General features: G+C 44.1%; 1 protein-coding gene and 1 long non-coding RNA gene across 2 annotated transcripts in view; one reads left to right on the top strand and one right to left on the bottom strand.

Annotated features, from left to right (window-relative positions):
• The window catches only part of Col4a4 (collagen type IV alpha 4 chain), a 114,086-nt gene extending 100,739 nt beyond the window's left edge, over positions 1-13,347 (top strand). Inside the window, exons 43-47 of the mRNA XM_077790975.1 lie at positions 16-141; positions 8,299-8,415; positions 10,910-11,098; positions 12,133-12,419; positions 12,834-13,347. Of these exons, the coding sequence (XP_077647101.1) occupies positions 16-141; positions 8,299-8,415; positions 10,910-11,098; positions 12,133-12,419; positions 12,834-13,097 (983 nt within the window). The 3' untranslated portion in view covers positions 13,098-13,347. The remainder of the gene's footprint in view (positions 1-15; positions 142-8,298; positions 8,416-10,909; positions 11,099-12,132; positions 12,420-12,833) is intronic.
• On the bottom strand, positions 5,825-18,008 carry LOC113197299 (uncharacterized). Its single transcript, XR_003302672.2, has 3 exons — positions 15,406-18,008; positions 14,385-14,518; positions 5,825-6,746 (listed from the first exon to the last, which is right to left on the bottom strand). It is a non-coding gene; the product is annotated as an uncharacterized LOC113197299 (long non-coding RNA).
• Between the last annotated feature and the right edge of the window lie 1,050 nt (positions 18,009-19,058).

Genomic DNA, 19,058 nt, shown 5'->3' with positions numbered 1-19,058 from the left:
TGATTCCAATTCCAGGTGAACCAGGGCCACCTGCAGATGTGGATGCCTGTCCCCGGATCCCAGGGCTTCCTGGAGTGCCAGGCACAAGAGGACCAGAAGGAGCTGTGGGGCTCCCAGGACAGAGAGGCCCCCCAGGACTAGGTATGAGCCTTACTCTATTTGTTATTTGCATAACATATTGCTGAAATGAAAGCCTAGGTGTTTTATTGTATAGCTTTTTGTATGGAGCCTAAACCACTAGTAAAAGTGAAAATTTCCTTATTTATTTCCACATAGATCTAAAGATTTAATCATGCACTACTAGATCCACATACCTCTGAGAAGTGTTTTATGTTGAGCTCCTACTTAAATCCTTTATAGTTGGCTAGCTCTGGATGCAGAGTTTGGAAAGCCCTTGGCAAGACAGCATCCTAAATGTCTAGGGGATGCCCTATCAATCACCTTGAATAGCTATTGACTTGGTTTTAAGTGAAAAGCAATTGAGTTGGGCTTTGATGGAGCAGAAACGGAGCCTTCAAGAAGGAAGAGAAGACGTGTCACTTAGAAGAAGGCTAGGGGGAAGGAGGATGGCTCTGACTTTGTGCAGTGACTGCATTATTCACTCAACCTAACTGTACCTGGTGTGACCATTGTCAAGGCAGCAGGATCATTCTGGGTATTTAAACTGAACTATTCTGTGAACAGCATTCTCCAAGTGGTTTATTTTCTTCTCACAGATCCCCTCCATGATGAGTAATTTACAAAGAGGTCAGGCAGTCTGAGGCTGGGCATCTAGAAGTCACTGCTTTCTTGAGACCAGTTGGCAGTGCCCATGAGTCCAGAAAACCTGTGTGCAGATTATTCGAAGGCCAGTCCCTCTCTTGTTTCCCCTCTACCCAGCTGTGATTTGGGTTCTTCTTGGTTCACAGAAAAAGGAATTAGAAGTAGAACTGAGTTTTCTACCACCAGTTTTTCTTGTGATTCCTAAGCATCCAGGAAGTGCCCCCTCAACAGGAGTCTGTGTAGTTCTCAGGTGGAAGCAAAACATCTCTGGAGCCTTCCTCAAAATAACAGAGGTTTTTGTTGTTGGTATTTGCTGCATTGTTTCTGTGTTTGTGCACAATCTCAGTGTCAGTTGTAGTGACTTTCCTTAATAGCCTGGGAACACTGGAATTGGGTTGGTGCTTACTTAAGGTCTTTTTCTCTGTCACTCAAACCAGGGTAAAGCTCTGTACCCATCAGTGTAACTCACACACTCTCATTTTAAAACCCAAACATATATGTTATGCATATGTTTGCAATATCTAGGGTTCCCCCCTCCAACAACTTTTTAAAAAGTACTTCTCACAAGTGGAAGATGTGACCTGCAGTGAGGTCCAGCAAATTCAATTCAGCAAATACTTCCAGATTCCCTCTACACTTTGTAAACTACAGTGCTATTGTGGGCAATTCAAAGATAAATAGGATGATTTCTTCCTCCAGGGTCTCCCAGCCTTATGGCAGAAATAGCCAGTGGAACATACGTGACTCAATGGCAGATTGTAATTTGTGTTTTAATGGAGTTGCAGGCCAATGGCACAGGAGAAGAGGGCACAGAGAGGTTAAATCCATGTGGGGGATTGCAGGACTGCTAAAACCCAGCAAAAGCTGGCATTGGAGCAGAGACATAAGTAAAGACTGGGCTTTGAGGAGCCAGAATCGTCCAGCAGGAAGGAGATAGGAGCACAGTGGGGTAGGTTGGTCTATTAACCTGGGAACTAGGAATCAACTCTATTCTTGATGCTCTGAGTATGGGAATAGTAGCAACTCAACCCCACTACCAGAACTGCTGTAGCAGAATCTTTGTTTGAACAAGATCCCCAGGATATTTGCATACAAGCTCAAGTGTGAGAAACCCTAGGTTTATTATATGAATGCTGTCTTTAAAAGATTCAGCTAAGAATAACGCCTTCCATAGCGACTCAGTCTTAGTTGTAGGTCCATGTTGCCTGAAGGAGCTTAAAAAGGGACTGGTGCCAAGCCTCATGTGAGACCAATAAATATGGAAGGAGGTGGGGCCTGATTGTTAGTGCTTTTAAACTTTCCACATCTGACTGTGGCTGGCAGCTGGGTTGAGACCACTTTCTTGCCTCAACATCAAAATTGAGACCCGATGGATGGTTGGATTCACCCATCATGGCAGATTTGGAAAACAATCAAAAATAGTAATTGAGAAGAACAAATATCAAATGGGTAAATTCTGTGTGCTATCACCTGATAGTGATCCTGGGCATATGCAAATTCTCTCTCCAAAAACTGTGAGCTCCCTAAGGAGGCTCTGCTTGCTATGCGGGCCCAGGTGTGATCACCTTTATTCTCTAATTCCTCCTGATGTAGGTTAGAAGGGCTCATCTGCAGGGGCCCATCCCTGGCTTCTTATGTCCTCTCTTTATTGGTGTCCCTGACCCTGCTGGCTGGCAGTAGGGACATCCCAAGGCCACCTCTCTGCCACAGAATGTAAATACTGCTAAAACCAAACAAAAATATTGCTTAGTTCTTCCAGGCGAAGCATCACCCTCTCTCCAGGGTCTCGAGGTGTGAACTGCATTCCCCTATAGCTCAGTCCCCCTGGGGCTCTTTTTATCCTATTTTTATCCTGCTCTGAAGCCCTTACTGTCTTTTGAGCCCCTCTTCTTTTATACAGCTTCTGGATTCCTGTTTATGAAGGAGCCCTCTTCACCCTCCATATTTTCCGGTTCCCCGCTCCCATCTGGTCTCTCCTTGCCATCATCCTATCCAGTTACTAAGGAGACAAGTCTATCAGGAGTGTCTAAAGTGGCCCGACCCTGCGTGACATGGTCTCACCTGTAGCACCTGTTGCTTGCTTTCCGTGCTTTTCTGAAGGTGATAATTTTGCAGGTGTGTGTGGCGGTGGGGGTATACCACCCTTTTGGCTGGTTGTGTAGAAATAGAAGAAACACCTCCCCACTCCATGGCATTGCTGGTTTCTTCCTGTTTTACTTCAAACCTTCTCTTTCCCCAAGCCAGTTTCATTACCAGGTGCTGGAGCTTGGACTTGCAGAGAAAACCCAAACTTTTGGTTCGCTCTTGCCTAGGTTAAGCAGGCGACAGCTGAGAATAACTTGGCAACTGATAGGGATCCTCCACCCAGAAGGTCTAATGCTTTCTCCTCACAGATGCCTTTGATCTGCAATGTTTCCTCCCAGCCCTTTCCAGAACAGCACAGTGGCTGTATGCTGAAATCATCTTGTCAGGGGCTCTGAGAATATCTGAGCTCAGTGTAGGGGTCCTTCCCAAAGAACTGATGTTCTCTTTAAAGCTAGTGGAAAGGGATATGGCAGCTCATACCTGGGGAGATGAGGTTCCCTTCCCCAGGTAGGCTCTGCTTCCCCGGGTAGGATGACATCTTTTTTCTCCCTTAATCTCATGCAAAATGCAACCCAGGTGAGCTGGGATGTGGTAAAGAAAAGTGCTGGCCTAGTATGTGTGAGGCCCTGAGTTCCATCCCTAGTACCACCAGGGGAATAAATAAATGCAGTCTAGGCACCATGGGGCACTCAAATTTGTTTCTAATAGGTGCTCCAAAGGTGTGATGTCAGCACATCAAATATCAGAATGTCCTCACTAAATGCATCTCAACCACCTTGTGCAGGGTGGGGAGAACAGCTGGGGACAGAAGGTAGAGGGAAGCCTCAGACAGGCTGCTGTATTAGAATGCAAGCAGCAAGGGGCACACATTCCAGATGGTTCTAGGAGGTAGTGGGCTTATGTGAGGAAGGGAAGCAAGACATCTGCATCACCTGACACCTCAGTCCCCTGCTCTGAACTCTCCAGAGCCTCCCTATTCCCTCCAGGGACAAACCCAATATTTGCCTATTACAAATGCCCCCAGCTGCCCTCTTTAGGTCCTGAAGGTGCCATAACCCACTTTCCTCTAGGCCTTTGCACATGCTGTTTTTTCTGCCCTTCCTTATGAGCTTTTCCTGTCTGAATCCAAGGCTCAAGGCTAGAGCCCTTCTCTCTGTGTCCTCTACTTACAATCTTTAGTGTCACATTCGTGTCACCAGAAGTATATGTATTTGCTTGTTCGTTCTGTCCATCCTCCTAGGCCAGGGGCCAAAACCATTTCCTGTAAAGATCAGACAGTAGGTTTCATAGGCTTTGGAGCCAGACACCTGATGTGGTGACCTCTCAGTTTGGCTGCTCTGACACACGAGCACAGACAACGTGTGAATGAATGAACATATGTCTAGTATCACCGTGGCACACTCCTGGCAGTGGGACCCACGGCCTGTGATTTTTCTGACCACTGCTTTAAAGACCACAATAACTTTAAGGCAGGCTTTTTCTTACTCATTGTTGCTACCCTTCACAGCCCTGGGTCATAGAAAGTGTTAGATGAATATTTGGGGAATGAATACAGGACCCTTGGGCATAACCTACAAGGTAGAGCATCGTTTCTCAGCCTAGGGTTTCTTAAGAGTTGGCATTTGGAGGCAGATAATCCATTATCCTGTGCATTATAGGTTACTGAGCAGCATCCGGGTTTCTAACCACCTAAATGTCAGAATCAGACCCCTTTGCCACGGGTCAACCAAAAGGTAAACCAAAAATGTCTCCAGATGTTGCCAATCGCCCCCTAGTGGGCAAGGGCAGAACCACCTGATGTTGAGAACTGTAGAGAGAGATATGTATGGTAGGGGACAGGAGATGGTAGCATTAGCCAAGGGGGTAGTTATTTGGTAAAAGGAGGAAAGAAATCCTTATTGTACACGTTTTTATAAAAAAGAAACTAAACATTTTAAACGGTACTATTTATTGCCTGTATATCTTTCCGGTCTCATTTCTGCACGTTTTTAAAAAAGAGATTATTCTATGCATATTCTTTTGCACACTGCTCTTTTTAATGTGACATTACTTCTATGTCATTACATATTTTCCTACAATATTATCTGTAGTGGCTGCAGAATATTGCATTATTTCATTGTGCCATAATTTATTTAACTACCACATTCATGAATTATTTATTAATTGCTTCAGTGCCAGCTGCTCTGCAAGAAACAAATTAATCCAACAAGGCCCTGCCCTTTGGAGCAACAGGCTAGCAGAAAATGAAGGGATTCACTGAATTAGTGTAGCTGTGTGGAGTGTTAAGAAAGGGTAATGTGGGAATCCATAACAGTGGAACTTAACCTGGAGCCAGGGACGGAGGGTCACAAGGGATATTTAAGGCTTTGGTTCTCAAGCTTGATTGAGCATCTGAATCCCCCGAGAGCTTGTGAAAACACAGATTGCCAGGCCCCACCCTGGACTCCTGGCTTGTTAGAGGGCTCTGAGATTCCTTATTCATAACAAGTTCCCAGGTGGTACTGCTGCTGCTACAGGGACCAACCTCAAGGAACTGCTGTATTTGAAGTGTTTCCATTTTTCACCATAATAAACAACTGGTAATGAATATCTTTCTGGGTAATGAATAAGCAACCCATAATCACCCATAAGCAGCCCTGATTGTAAAGGAGAACAAACTAACATTAGGAAGGAAGATTCTGGGTCTGGACTACTTGTACTGTGCCACATAAGCTCTGGGTGATGCAGTTTCTGCATCTGTTAAAAGGGCTGGTGGTGTGATTTATATGAGTAAATATCAGAGAAAGCACTTAGAACTGACCGGATAAACAGAACATCTTCTTGCTATTGTTAGAGTCAATGTTGTTTCCTTAAGATAAATTCCGGGTAGAATTTCTGGCTTAAAGATTAGGCAGAAATATGAAAAAGATAATAATAACAACAACAACAAAAAGAAGAGGCAGAGATATAGGATTTTCAGAATATACTACCACTTTTATTACCAGAAAGAGTTTAGCTTTAAATTTTAATTTATAATTGGGAACAGTCATTCTCAAAATGTGGTCCCTGGAAAGAGCATCGAGTGGGAACTTGGAAATGTAGATTCCTAAGCCCCACCCCAGCCCTGTTGAGGCAAAGTGGGAGGACCACTGTTTGAGAACTTCTTTGGGCTTCTGTTCACAGAACCAGCAGTACCTGAGCCATTAGGATGTTTCTCAGATGGGGTGGCAGGGAAAGGTCAGAGGCCTGGACTGGACTACAGGTAATTGCAATTAGGACCTGGTCTGGGGCAAAAGAGGCTCAGGGATGGGCCTTTCAGAGACAGGACAGAGAAGGAAACTCTGTGGGAATATCTGATTTCTGCTGGCTTGCCAAAACCAAATCAACCCTCCTTAAGCCTCCATGCATCCTTTCCTTGACAGGGATGGTGATTTAAGGCACAGGATTTGGGTTTCTGTCTTTTCTTAATTCATCAATTTGATGGGCTGAGGCCCAAGTCAATGGGCAAAACTGGTTTCTTAAATGGGGGGGGGGGAATCTCAGTGAACTGCTGAGATTGATTGGCATCCTCAGCTTTGTCATCCTCACATCATTATGGGAGAGCAGAGGAAGGAGGCAAGATGCAAAGCCACTGAAGAGAGCCCCCTTGGATTTAAAGGTTAGTTTTAAGGTACGCTTTAAGGTTTTCTTGGGCCACCATTACAAAATGCCACAGGTGGAGTAGCTGAAACAACAGAGAATTTTACCACAGCCCCAGCGGCTGCAAGTCCAACTTCAAGGTGTTGGTGGGTTTGCTTTCTGCTGAGGCCTCTCTCCTTGGCTTGCAGATGGTGGTCTTCCATGTCCTCACATGGCCTTTGCTCTGTGCATTCCAGGTACATACATCCCCAGTGTCCCTTTGTATGTCCAAGTATCCTCTTCTTGGAAAGACAGAGTCAGATTAGATTATGCCCCACCTGAACAGCCTGATTTTAACTTAATCAATTCTTCAAAGGCCCTGTTCCTTAGTCATTTATTCTAAGACACTGGGAGTTAGGTCTTCAACATATCAATTTAAGAGGAGAGCAATACGAATCTGTCCCTAATAAGTTAATTTGTGGAACAGAGAGAAAACAAACAAAATAACAATAACAATAACAACAACAACAACAAGAAACAAGTAGAGGGCTTGTAATTCAGGCAGCTAGAGCAATAACTTTCCCAAAGACAATGACCACGTCTGCCACTCTGACCAAATGGAGACTTGGCCAATTAATTGACGTCTGGACAAAAGAAGTAACCAGGCACTTACCCCCTCCAGGAGCACGGTTGCTGCAATAGTCTCCAAGTTTTCATTCTCTAAGAATGTCCCTAGACCCTGGGGGGGCTAAGGTCGCAGCAACCTTTACACCTGGCCTCCTGGGGCCAGGTTTGCTGCTCACCATACCTGTTGGACTCCATGGCCTGAGCCTTCTCCCTACTTGTTGCAAGCCAGCCATGGGCTGTGTGTGTGAGCTATGAACATTTGAGCACATGAGGGGACTGGACAGATGTTGCTGCTTTGACTGGACTGTGCGACGTGCCCTTTTCACTTGCTCTGTCTTTGATCCCACAGGGCACCTGAGATGGGTGTGGCCTTCCAAGATGTCAGTCAATCTGCTGGCCACAGGACATCACCAAGCAACCCCCTGAAACCTAATCCCTTGCCTTATTTGGGTTGAACTTTCTCGAATGTCTTTTTCCTCAATAAATAGGTTGGCTTCAAGCATTCTCTCTCTCTCTTTCCAACGGATCCCTAAGGTCGAGAGCCAACCCTGATTCTTGCAAGCAGAAGGTCTTTCTGTGTGTTGCATGCTTCTTTCGCCGTTCTCTTAGTTATTGTTGCAGCCAGCTTTTGTGAACCCAGCTCAGGTCACCAGCCTGGCTAGCTGGTTTTACCTCTTGGCATAAGAGTATACCTTGTTCTGTGACTGCTGGGAAGAGTGACTTGGATAACCCATGTGAAGGAATTAGCCTGATACCTCGCCCATTGTAAACACTCAATTGAAAAGCTGTTTTAAAAATTGCTGGCTCCAAATTTAACTTAACCCCCAACTGAATCCTATTAAATTTCACTCATTCCTTCATGGAGGCTTTAAAAAAATTCATTCCAAAGGATAATATGTAATTATAAAAGCCATACATGTTTAAGTATTTTTTTCTAAAGGAAAAATATAATAATATCGAAGAAAATGGGAAAAGCTCTTTCTCAATGGCTCCTGGTCTCCTGCTTTGAGTCAGGCCCAGTCCTTTACAGGCTCATCTACTTAATGAAGAGACTCCTCTGTCCCAACTGCAAATTGGAGATGGCATAATTGTAGCTTCATAGCCAAGAAGAATAGATGAACTGGCGCAGCATAGTCAAGAAGGAAGCCCTGGGCTGGCACCTGCGTGCATGTGGCAATGGCCCCAGGAGCCTTGCTATTCTTACCACTGTCATGAATTTGTCCACAGGGTGCAAAGGAGAACCTGGACTGGATGGCAGGAGGGGCAATGATGGTGTCCCTGGGCCTCCTGGACCTCCTGGACACAAAGGTGATGCTGGAGAGGCTGGTTGCCCTGGAGCCCCAGGTAAGGGTTTCTGTTTCTCCTCTTTTCTCTGATGCTGGGGACCTAAGATGCTCTGTCCTCTCAAGCAGCTTTGCAAACAGGATGTTCTTAGAAGTATTTGCCTTAGAAACCAGCTCAGCAGGTACTAGGGAGACATGAGAAGCGGGTGGCTGTGTCTCCCATATTCAAATGGATGCAAAACCATCCAACAGATCTAGTCCATAAATCCTGTCAGCACTCTCCCAGACTGCTCTGCGTCATCATGAATGGCTCGGCTATTGCAGCTGTTCCGTTTTCAAGGCTCTGCAGGGCCCATCAGCCTGGTTTACTATGGGATTGCCCTTGAGAGACTTCTGAGGATCTTGGGCACAGTGAGTGTTCCCAACCTGCGTCACTGGCTGTATGGCTTGGCCTGTGGTTTTTTTGAGTTTACTTCTTATCCATGTGTGTATGTATATAGGTAGGTAGGTGGGTAGGTACTGGAAATGGAACCAAGGGCATTTTACCTCTGAACTACATCCCCAGTCTTATTTTTTGAGACAGAGTCTTGCTAAGTTGCCCAGGCTGGCCTCAAACTTGTGATTCTCCTCTCCCAGCCTCCCAAGTTGGTGGGATTATAGGTGGACACCCTGGCATCTGGAACTTGATCTTATTGAAATAGCTACTGATACATATATATAGAATACAGGGCTCTTAAGGAAAAAACTGGGGGAGTAGGTAAGAGGGGAGATATGACTCTTCAGAATATAAATCTGAACTATAATGCAAGGGATGGGTGTGTAGCTCAGTGGTAGAGCACTTGCCTAGCATATGTAAGACCCTGGGTTCCATCCTCAGCACATCAGAAGGAAAAAAATAGAGAGGAAAAAAAAAAAAACAGGTAGCATTTCAGGCATGAGGACCCAAATACTTAAGACACAATCTTTGGAGAGCTTCTGTCAAGGGAAGTCCACACCTGGTTGGTAATGAGCAGTAATGAGCCAGGAGGGCTGGGTGGACAGTGCCTGCAGCAGAGTGGAGCTTGGTTCTAGAAGATGCAGCTTTGGCCAGTTGTTCCCTATACAGATGCACATCCAACATGCTTTTCTTTCAAGTATGAAATTTTGAATTGTGAAATCTTTACAGGTCAAACAAAACACATGAGCAGACCTGATTCAGTCCACAAGCAGCCACTTAGTAATCTCTGATTTACAGTGTAGATGGGGAGAGCCTGTCAGTCTTGCAGGAACAAGTTGATTAAAGCAAAAACAAAACACCTTTCATTTCAAAGTCTAACTTCACCTTTTGTTCTTGGCAATTAGAAAGAGCCAGTTGGCCTGGTCACAGGTCAGCTCCTTTGGGGTGTCAGAGGGGACAGACCTTGCTTGCTTTTCATAGAGTGCTTATTTCTCATCTGCCAACAAGAATTCTAAAACTAGCCCTTCCTTCCACCTCACTCCCTTATAAAAGAAGAGAACTTTGCAAGTTCAAGACCGGCCTGGGGGAAAAAAAAGGCGTGGGGGTTAGCTCAGCGTTATGGCAGGCACCCTGTGGCTCAACCCCCAGCAGAGAGAGAGAGAGAGAGAGAGAGAGAGAGAGAGGGAGAGGGAGAGATAGAGAGAGATGGATGTGTGTGGATCCCAAGCCCCCTCCTCAGAGTGGAACCTATAATGTTTTGGTGTTTCGGAGCCAGAGAGGCCTGGCACTTGTATGAAGACCAACTTTGAGGAGGCCGGCCCCCAGCCAGGTCTGAGAAGGCAGGGAGACCACACTTAAATGTTCTTCTTCTTGCCAGCACTTATTACTTCCTAAGGTGCTTTACAACTTCCCATTTTGTTATGCTTATTGTCATTTCTTTTCCTCAAGTGGCATGAAGCTCAGGGAGGGCAGGGATTGCCCTGTTTTCTCTTTTTATGCGAATGTAGCTCAAGCACCTAGAAGTTGCTGGTACCAAATACAATCATCCCTGAGGATTCACGAGCTGGGGTTGGTTCCAGGACTCACTGCAGATGCCAACATCCAAGGCTGCTTTCCTCGGGCATACTATTTGTACATGACCTATGCACATCCTCTTGTATACTTTAAATCATTTCTAAACTTCTTTTAATATCTTATACCATGTAGGTGCTATGTAAGTAGCTGTTATTCTTTGCTGTTTAGGGAATAAGGACAGGGGAAAAAGTCTGCATGTTAAGTACAGATGCAATTTTTTGTTTGGAGTATTTTCAATCTGTGGTTGGCAGAACCCATGACTGCGGCACCTGCAGATGCAGAAAGAAGATGGCACTTGCTGGAGGAGTCGTGTTTATGCCTGTTGTGGCACTTGCTGGAGGAGTCGTGTTTATGCCTGTTGTGGCACTTGCTGGAGGAGTTGTGTTTGTGTATACTGCAGTTGTGTGAGGGGGATACTCCTGGAAGTGGCCTGTGTCCTGCTTCCTTCCCTCTTCTGAGTGCTCAGTACAGCACTGGAATAGAGGTTCTTGGAAATGTTTGTTGAACAGAACCCCCTAAGCTTTTCTTTTCTTTTCTGCTCCAGGCCCTCCTGGTTCCCCTGGTGATCCTGGGCCCAAAGGAGTTGGCCCTGGATACCTCAGTGGCTTCCTCCTAGTACTCCACAGCCAGACAGCTCAAGAACCCTCCTGCCCTGTGGGCATGCCCCAGCTCTGGACCGGGTATAGTCTGTTATACCTGGAAGGCCAAGAGAAAGCTCACAATCAAGACCTTGGTAAGGATATATCACAAGATTCCCTTGCCATTGGAGAATAATACCTCAGGGTTAATATTACAGATTCATCAATGTTCATCTTTTATGAGATTATTATTACTTCAAAAACTACTATGCTAATTGCCAACTATCTTTTGAGGTATCAAAGAAACTTATTCTGTTTATAGTTATTATTATCTGGCCACCTATTATTCATTACAAAAAATAAGATAAAATAAACAATTTTTCCACAATAAGGTAAATACAACTCTGTCATAAAAGGCAGTTTTTACTCCCAAATGTGAACTATTTAATCAGGACCTGGGGAGTTCCTGGATTTCATACATGTACAATGGCACATGGCCACGCCTGGTGGTTATACCTCATAGCACCTGCCAACACCAATTTGTTGTTAAACTGCAGGACTTGCAGGCAAGGGTTTAGGTACTGGGTTCTGACAAACACTGTCTTTCCAAGACAGCAGTGGTTGAAGGGCAGTGGGAATTGATGCACCAAGGGGACTGTGACCCCAATGTTAGAAAGAGAGTTACAGGCACAAGCCTAGGGTGACAGCTGCTCACACATCCATCTGCCTTTCTCCTTGGGTTCAGCTGTGACCTTTCCCATCACAGTTCCCTTGAGCACGGGACAGGAGGAAGAAGGAACATTTGAGGTCTTATATGTATATATATAAATTTCAAGTCCCAGCTTCAAATAACTCCTCCAGTTGTCACTCCCAGAGCCCCAGGTACCCCTCCTTCATAGGGTTGTCAGGCTGAATTTTCATTGTCTGCCTGCCTGCCTGGCTGCTCCGCCTGGCCCCTGAGCTTCACTTAGACAGACAGATGATCCTACACACCTCCAGCACCTGCCCATTGCTGGGCTCACGGGGGAGGGAAGAGCAGATGAGGACTGGCCCACGCGGTCCCACCACCACCGAGCAGGTTGTGACGTGAGCCTCCACAGACCAGAGCAGGTGTCTGCGCATGTCCTGTGTGGAAAGGTCCCCTCGCAAGCATAGGTGGCTCACACTGGTGTCTCTCCTTTGCTCCGAGGTCTGGCGGGGTCTTGCCTTCCGATGTTTAGCACCCTGCCCTTTGCCTACTGCAACATCCACCAAGTGTGCCACTATGCCCGGAGGAACGACAAGTCCTACTGGCTAGCCAGCGCAGCGCCCCTCCCCATGATGCCCCTCGCAGAGGAGGACATCCGCCCGTACATCAGCCGCTGTGCCGTGTGCGAGGCCCCCGCACAGGCGGTGGCGGTGCACAGCCAGGACCAGACCATCCCCCCGTGTCCACGGGCCTGGAGGAGCCTCTGGATCGGTTACTCCTTCCTGATGGTGAGTGCCCTGCCCTGGGGTCTTGTCACACCTGCTGTGTTCTAGCACCTTCTCTGGCCCTTTCTGTCTGGGTTGGACAGTAATTTTGCTCACTCTGTGCAGACAGCAGTAGGACATGAGGTCGTGAACGCCATTACAAACCACAGTAGATTGAGATACAGGGCCACTATTATTTTTTTATTGTCAATTTTTTTATCACTTTGGTAGAATTTAGAAAATGGATTTGCTTTAGCTATTGGCAAAATTGGCTCCGCTGTGTGCTTCCTACTACTTCCCAGTGGGTTGTACTTTGTTCTTTATGAAATGATTTAAAGAAAAATGTTAACAGCGGGCCCAGACCTGGGCATGGCCCCGAAGTGGGTATGGGCTGTGGGCGTGTATCTGAGCCCTAATTCTCTCTTGTTGCCTGCGTAGCACACAGGAGCTGGGGACCAAGGAGGAGGGCAGGCCCTCATGTCGCCTGGCAGCTGCCTGGAAGATTTCAGAGCGGCACCGTTCCTTGAATGCCAGGGCCGGCAGGGAACTTGCCACTTTTTCGCAAATGAGTACAGCTTCTGGCTGACGTCGGTGAAACCAGACATGCAGTTTTCCTCCGCCCCCTCACCAGACACCTTGAAAGAAGGCCAGGCCCAGCGCCAGAAAATCAGCAGGTGCCAGGTCTGTGTGAAGTATAGCTAGAGAAGGCGGAACTCATCAGCGTGTGCCAAGAGACACTTCGGAGGGAGCTCAGGCTTCCCAGGCTGTGCTAAGAGATTCACTGGTGCTCATTCTGGACCCCACTTCATTTTCAGCTGTTCCCTGTCTCAAGGTGGTCATTCCCATAGTCCTCCAGGTCCTCCTCCCTCCTTCCTTGCCGATTAAGCAAAGGTTACATGGTGGATTTGTTTTTACCCACTAATCTAGATGAAGTCCACATATTCTTGCTTTGTTGGGGATGGTGGAGTATAGGCTTTATTTGAAAATATGTGAATCCCCTAAAAGGTGAGTGGATGGTAAAAGCAAGATTACAAATTATGCTACTGAAAATTTCATTCACTGGTTAACAGCATCTCAAACAAATGAAGTCAATTACTCTATAATATAGTGGCTTTTGGATGGATTTTACAGGAAAAAAAAAATAGGGCAACAAATGAAACCAGAAAGTAGAGATTTTCAACATTTCAAAAATGATTTCCTCTGTAATCTATTTTTTTCCACGCACTTTAAATAATCATAAAACCATGACCCAAAGAGATTTAAAAAAAAGAAAGAAAGAAAAAGAAAAAAAAATAATCCACACTGCCAGCATTAACAGTTCATTTCAAAGCAGAATGAATCACTGTGCCAGGAAGGCCCACAGTCGCTGTATTCTAGAGCTGCGACATTAGCATAAACACATCACAGATGAATATAAAAACATTATGTTCTCTTCTGCATTTTTCAGAGAATGGAAATGCCTACTTTGGCAACCCTTTTGAAAAGTAGCAATTATGGAAAAAATATATTCAATAAGGGATTAGGAGCCTAAAAGCTATTAATGAATATTAAAGTAGTGATTCACAAAAATTGACTCTCCATTGCAGTGAGCTCCCAAACAGACCGCTTTTCCCCAGTCGGGGTCCTCAGTGCTAATGGGACTGAAACCACATGGGGCTTACTCAGGCGGGCACAGGGTTTCTATAAAGCATCTCTCTCCCGCCCCAGGAAAACCTGCAGAGCTTCCTTACAGCTCACAATTGACACTTTCTCTCCACATACATAATGCCAGCTCACTTGGGGACATGACAGGGCTATCATTATGCACTTGGGAATAAATTAAGGGCCGACTTAATTAAGCTTAGGTAAGAAAATTCATTTAAGGGTCACCCCCCCCAGGAAGGTATGGACAGTCTTTAAAAGAAACAAAGACAATCTACAACTTGAATTTTATATTCCCATGATTCGTGTTTAAAGGAACATCCCAGTTTGCCAATTTTAAAAACATACCTTTTATGAGTATTGTACCGAGGCAGTCATTTGACATTTGGCATCAGTAATTTTTATAAAAGTTTAGAAGCTGTGTCACTTTCAAATAGGAAAAGGTCTGTTTTCTATTTTGCCAGGAATCTGATGGTCTAATCCTACAAAACAGAAGATTTGTTAGAAAAGATTTTCAGGAAACTGATCTTCCTCACATAAAAAAGTGTCATTTGGGAGAAAACTGAAGGAACTTTTCATGAAAGTAACATCCATATTAGTGCTTACTTTCAGTGTGCTTAAAAATAATTGAGAGAAAACTCAATTAAAATTTTGTTTATAACAAATGTTTTCCTTGCCAAACTTTGGTTAGTAATGAGTTCTTCTCTGTAGAATAGATTTTAAATGTGTTTTCTATGGGCTTCCTGTGGGAGGGCAATCTATTTTAAGGGTACATTCTGCTAAAAAGGATAAATGTATATTTTAAGTTGAAATTTTTTATTGATGTAGCAAAACATTCCTAGTTAATTTGCCCCCCTTTTAACCATGCTATGCATGTTAAATATGTCTGGGTAGCTCAAATTTAAGCCTATTAGAGGTAAGGGTGAAAAATGGAACATCAGAATTGTATCTTGTTTGCTAAATTATTTTAAATCCTTTAACTCTGGTATTAGAATATTATCTTAGCAAACTTTAAAACATGTAAAACAAACAAACAATACAACAAACACTAGGCTGCATTAAGTGACTTTCCTCCACAGTGTGTCTGGGACAGTGAGTATAAGGTAGTTCAGAATACTGACATCACAGGAGTCCTCTCTAAATATAGCCCAAATGCTGCCCTCCTGGCTTTGAAGAAGTATTTTAAATGGTCAAATTGGCAGAATAGGAAAAATAACTTATTTATTTTAAGCCATTATTTATTTCACCTGGTTATATATCAATGTGCTTTAAATTACCCTTTCTCTTGAAGGCCATGAATTTGTTCTAATCCATCACTGGTAAATGATCCTTATCAAAATCTCTCTCCCCCTAACTGGTTGGACTGTACCTTGATTGCCTAGTGGGAAGTGCTCTGAGGCTCATGCTGGAGGACTAGGATGCTTCTTCCCTCTGGATCCTTATTCTGGGAAGGACACCAGGTGGTCCTCCACGCTGCATGTGGCGGGTTCCTTCTGCTCTCCAACTCCTCAGGCTGCACCCGAGTCATCTTCCTCTGGATTGCTGCCTCCTCTCCAGCCTCTTTGTACCTAACGAGACTCTCCAACTACCCTCTTGCAGTAGACATCTTCCGACCAGTTCCTCCAGTTTCAAATCTCAGTTGTCATCTAAGTTCCATCCAAACTTGGCTTTGTTATCTTTTGGCTTAAAACCCTTCAATGACTGCATTGCCCAAGTCCAAATGACTTCACAATGGGTGAGAGGTCCAGCATGAACTGTCCATGGCTTACACCTGGGACTATCTCTTGCCACCATGAATTGCACACCGTTCTGCAAACTCTCGCAGTACCTCTGTGCCTTTGGTTCCTTCTCTTACACCAGCCATATCTTCCCTCTGGTCTACTGACTTGGCAGATGCCTACATATCTTTCAAGACTAAATTAGGGGCATGCATGTGAATTCCCTCAAGGAGATTTGGACTCTCTTCAGCTGCCACCAATACAATTAGTGGGGCTGGCCTCTCTTTCTGTTTCCCCAGTACTTCTCTAAGGTCTCAGCACATGTCCTTCATTCCCTAACTAAAATCTAAGCCTCCGGAGGGCAGGGACCACACTTCATTTGTCCAGTGCTAGCAGAACTGAGCATACTTTTGCCAACACTTTTATTCAATGATAATTCTACAAGCCTCATTAGGCATTAGATGTTCAGGTCTGCATATAAGGTCCTCAGTGGTAAAATGGTAAATAAGCCATTTCTTACTTCAAAATATCAGAATGTTCAACATTCTGCACACCCACAATCTCCTATTACAACTCCTGCAGAAAGACAATTAAGCTTTAGTCATCACTTTTCCCCTCAAAAATAATTTTTAATACAAAATGAAATTTCAGAAATGATGAGATTTAAAAGACTTGGCTTAGAGAAGACCCTTCATTGTACTGTGCCATGACAGTTCATACTGTAACCACTATTCCCTCTTGATTTAAGAGCTTCCTAGCAAAAGTATGCCTCTACAAAATTTGTGTGTATGTAATGGTGCTTAGAAAAATAGCCAGTGGAATGGTCCATGAAACTTAAGATTTTTATCAAAGATTTTATTTGGAGCCTATTGTAGATTAGCAAACCATCTGTGTTCCAGGAAATTATATTAGATTTGTGTTTTATCAGCTCACTGCAATAATTTGACAATTGTAACTTTTACTTGGTTCAGCTGCAAGAATGGTGGGAAAATGACTTTAGAGTCGGTTGTACGCAGATCTTGATCCAGCTCCATCTCTATCCAGCTGGTTCACCTGGGCCAGTTCCACAACTCCCTCAACCTCACTTCCCTCATTTATCTAATAGGATGATAGGACATAATACCTACTCTTGTGTTGAAAGTTAAAGTTAGATTATCTCTCTCACAAATAGCTATCATCATGCATTGATTATGGCCACATCTTTTATTTAATTATTCAATGTGAAAAATATTCCTTGGTTTTTTTTTAACACACAATAGAGAGCTATGATTCTCAAAAGGCATACAAATTACTGATTAGAATTATTATACCTGGTCAATTCTTAATGTTTTGGGGAATGCTATTTTATTTATATCCTCAAAATTACTGTACCAAACACACACACACAATCATAATTTCCTGCAGGGACATTACTGGTAAGTTCTGTGGGGAACAAACAATTGACGTTAAAGATCAGTACTGTGTAATTGTCACTGTTATTATCTGCCAGAAACTCTGCATAATGCATTTTAAACCACCAAGGCTGGCTGCCACATTTGTGTGAAATGCTTGAATTTTATGGTGCTTAAATATTTAAAGATTTATGGAAAAAAATGTGAAACATGGCTAATAAATTGCATTCCTCTCTCTAACCTAGAGTTGTAAAGCTACAAGTAACTTGAACAAGTAACTTCTGCAAGATGCCTGGCTTGCCATTGACACTTAAGTCTTTGCTGTATTACCACTTATATATAATATGGTTCCTTATACATAAAGTTCTGTAGTGGCTTCCCTAAATAATTGTGTTTCGTTTGAATTAATTTTCTTTCAAGCCAAAGTGGATTTACTTTGTTTAACCTACTTCATAATGGGTCCCACCCTTTGAAATGGCATAGTGGGGACAATAAGGAATGTTCCTTGGTGGATGTGAATTGAAAAGGGAAGATCAGAGGCTTGAACGGATGGGATTCTGAGGCTCTGTGAAGCACAGTTCTGCACCCAGTGAAGGAGACAAAAAACAAAAACAGGCCTGAGGGCAGAAAGGCTGCATCTACACCCCTTGAGTTGCCTGAACAGTGTGTGGCTCAGACATTTCTGGGCCTCAGTTGTCTCATTAATTGAGCAAGAATGAAACCATCTGCTTCACAAGGTTATTCTGCAGGATTAAAGGTATGTGAGTCAGCTATAGAAATATGAAATGTAACCTGTAGCCCTGAGTTGCTGGGCTTGTGGATAAGTGGAGTACAGGTGATCAATAAGTTTCTTGGACTTAGTCTTTTAAATGCAAGGGAACTTTAATGATATTTGGTTAAAACTCTTACCTGATGGGAAAATAAGGATATTTAACATTTCTTGTGCACCTACTATGTAACAGAAACCATATAAACCCTACCATATGTGCTCCCTCAACGCCACAAATATCCTACTTTACCTCTAAGGAAACTGTTTTAGAATAAATAACCTGCTCAAGGTCATAGAGTTAGTACCTAGAACTTGAACCCGCTCTGCCTGTTGCTATAGACAGTGCTCTCACTCATGACACCATTACCTCTTAGGAACTTTCTCTACTTCTGGATAGGTTAGAAAATAGTGATCCCAGTTGGTGGGGAGGCCAGAGAGCAGGCTCTGCTGTGCACAAATGGGGTGGGGTCAAAAGCCTGGGTGGAGCCCTGTTATCCAGGCTAACGACTCCCACTTTTATCTTTGGCAACCAACAGACAATAAAAGGCATCTGAGATGATGAGTGGCATTGCAAAAGAGTGGTTTTTGGAAGCCTAGATGGGTAGCCTGGTGGAGAATGAGTGAAGACTTTGAAGCACTGAGCAGAGTAATGACTTGAAAGATTTTAAGGTCCTCCTGAGAGTCTGTGGTTTGAAAATGAAATATTAGGGGCCCCAAAAATTTAAATAGAAAGAAAATTAGGAAATGACTGTAGTGAGCCACAGGAAGGGAAAGGAAGAAATGATAAGCTTTTTTAAGTGACTAAATGAATATTTTAGCTATTGAATAATCAATCTCTGGAGAGAAACTAAAACTGGGAACAAGGATGCAAGGTCTTCCCCCACCCCAACCCCACCTTCTGATCCTGTGTGTGGAGGGGTCACCTCATTCCCTTAGCTTACTCCCCAGGCAGCAGAACATGTGCCAAATACGTAGACTGGCCCTAGTGCTACCAAAAGTAGTTAATTCCTTCTTAGCTTGAGCTTCATCAGCAGGCATTTATAAAGACAGAGGAGAGTTGAACATTACTGTGCACAACTGTGGAATCTCAGGCAATGAATTTCAACTCATGAACAGGAAGTGATTCTAACTACTTCCTCTTGAG

The sequence above is a fragment of the Urocitellus parryii genome, chromosome 1 (assembly GCF_045843805.1).
Source record: "Urocitellus parryii isolate mUroPar1 chromosome 1, mUroPar1.hap1, whole genome shotgun sequence".
Classification (NCBI taxonomy): domain Eukaryota; kingdom Metazoa; phylum Chordata; class Mammalia; order Rodentia; family Sciuridae; genus Urocitellus; species Urocitellus parryii.
The sequence above is the reverse complement of the archived record's forward strand: the minus strand, read 5'-3'. Positions and strand labels throughout refer to the sequence as shown.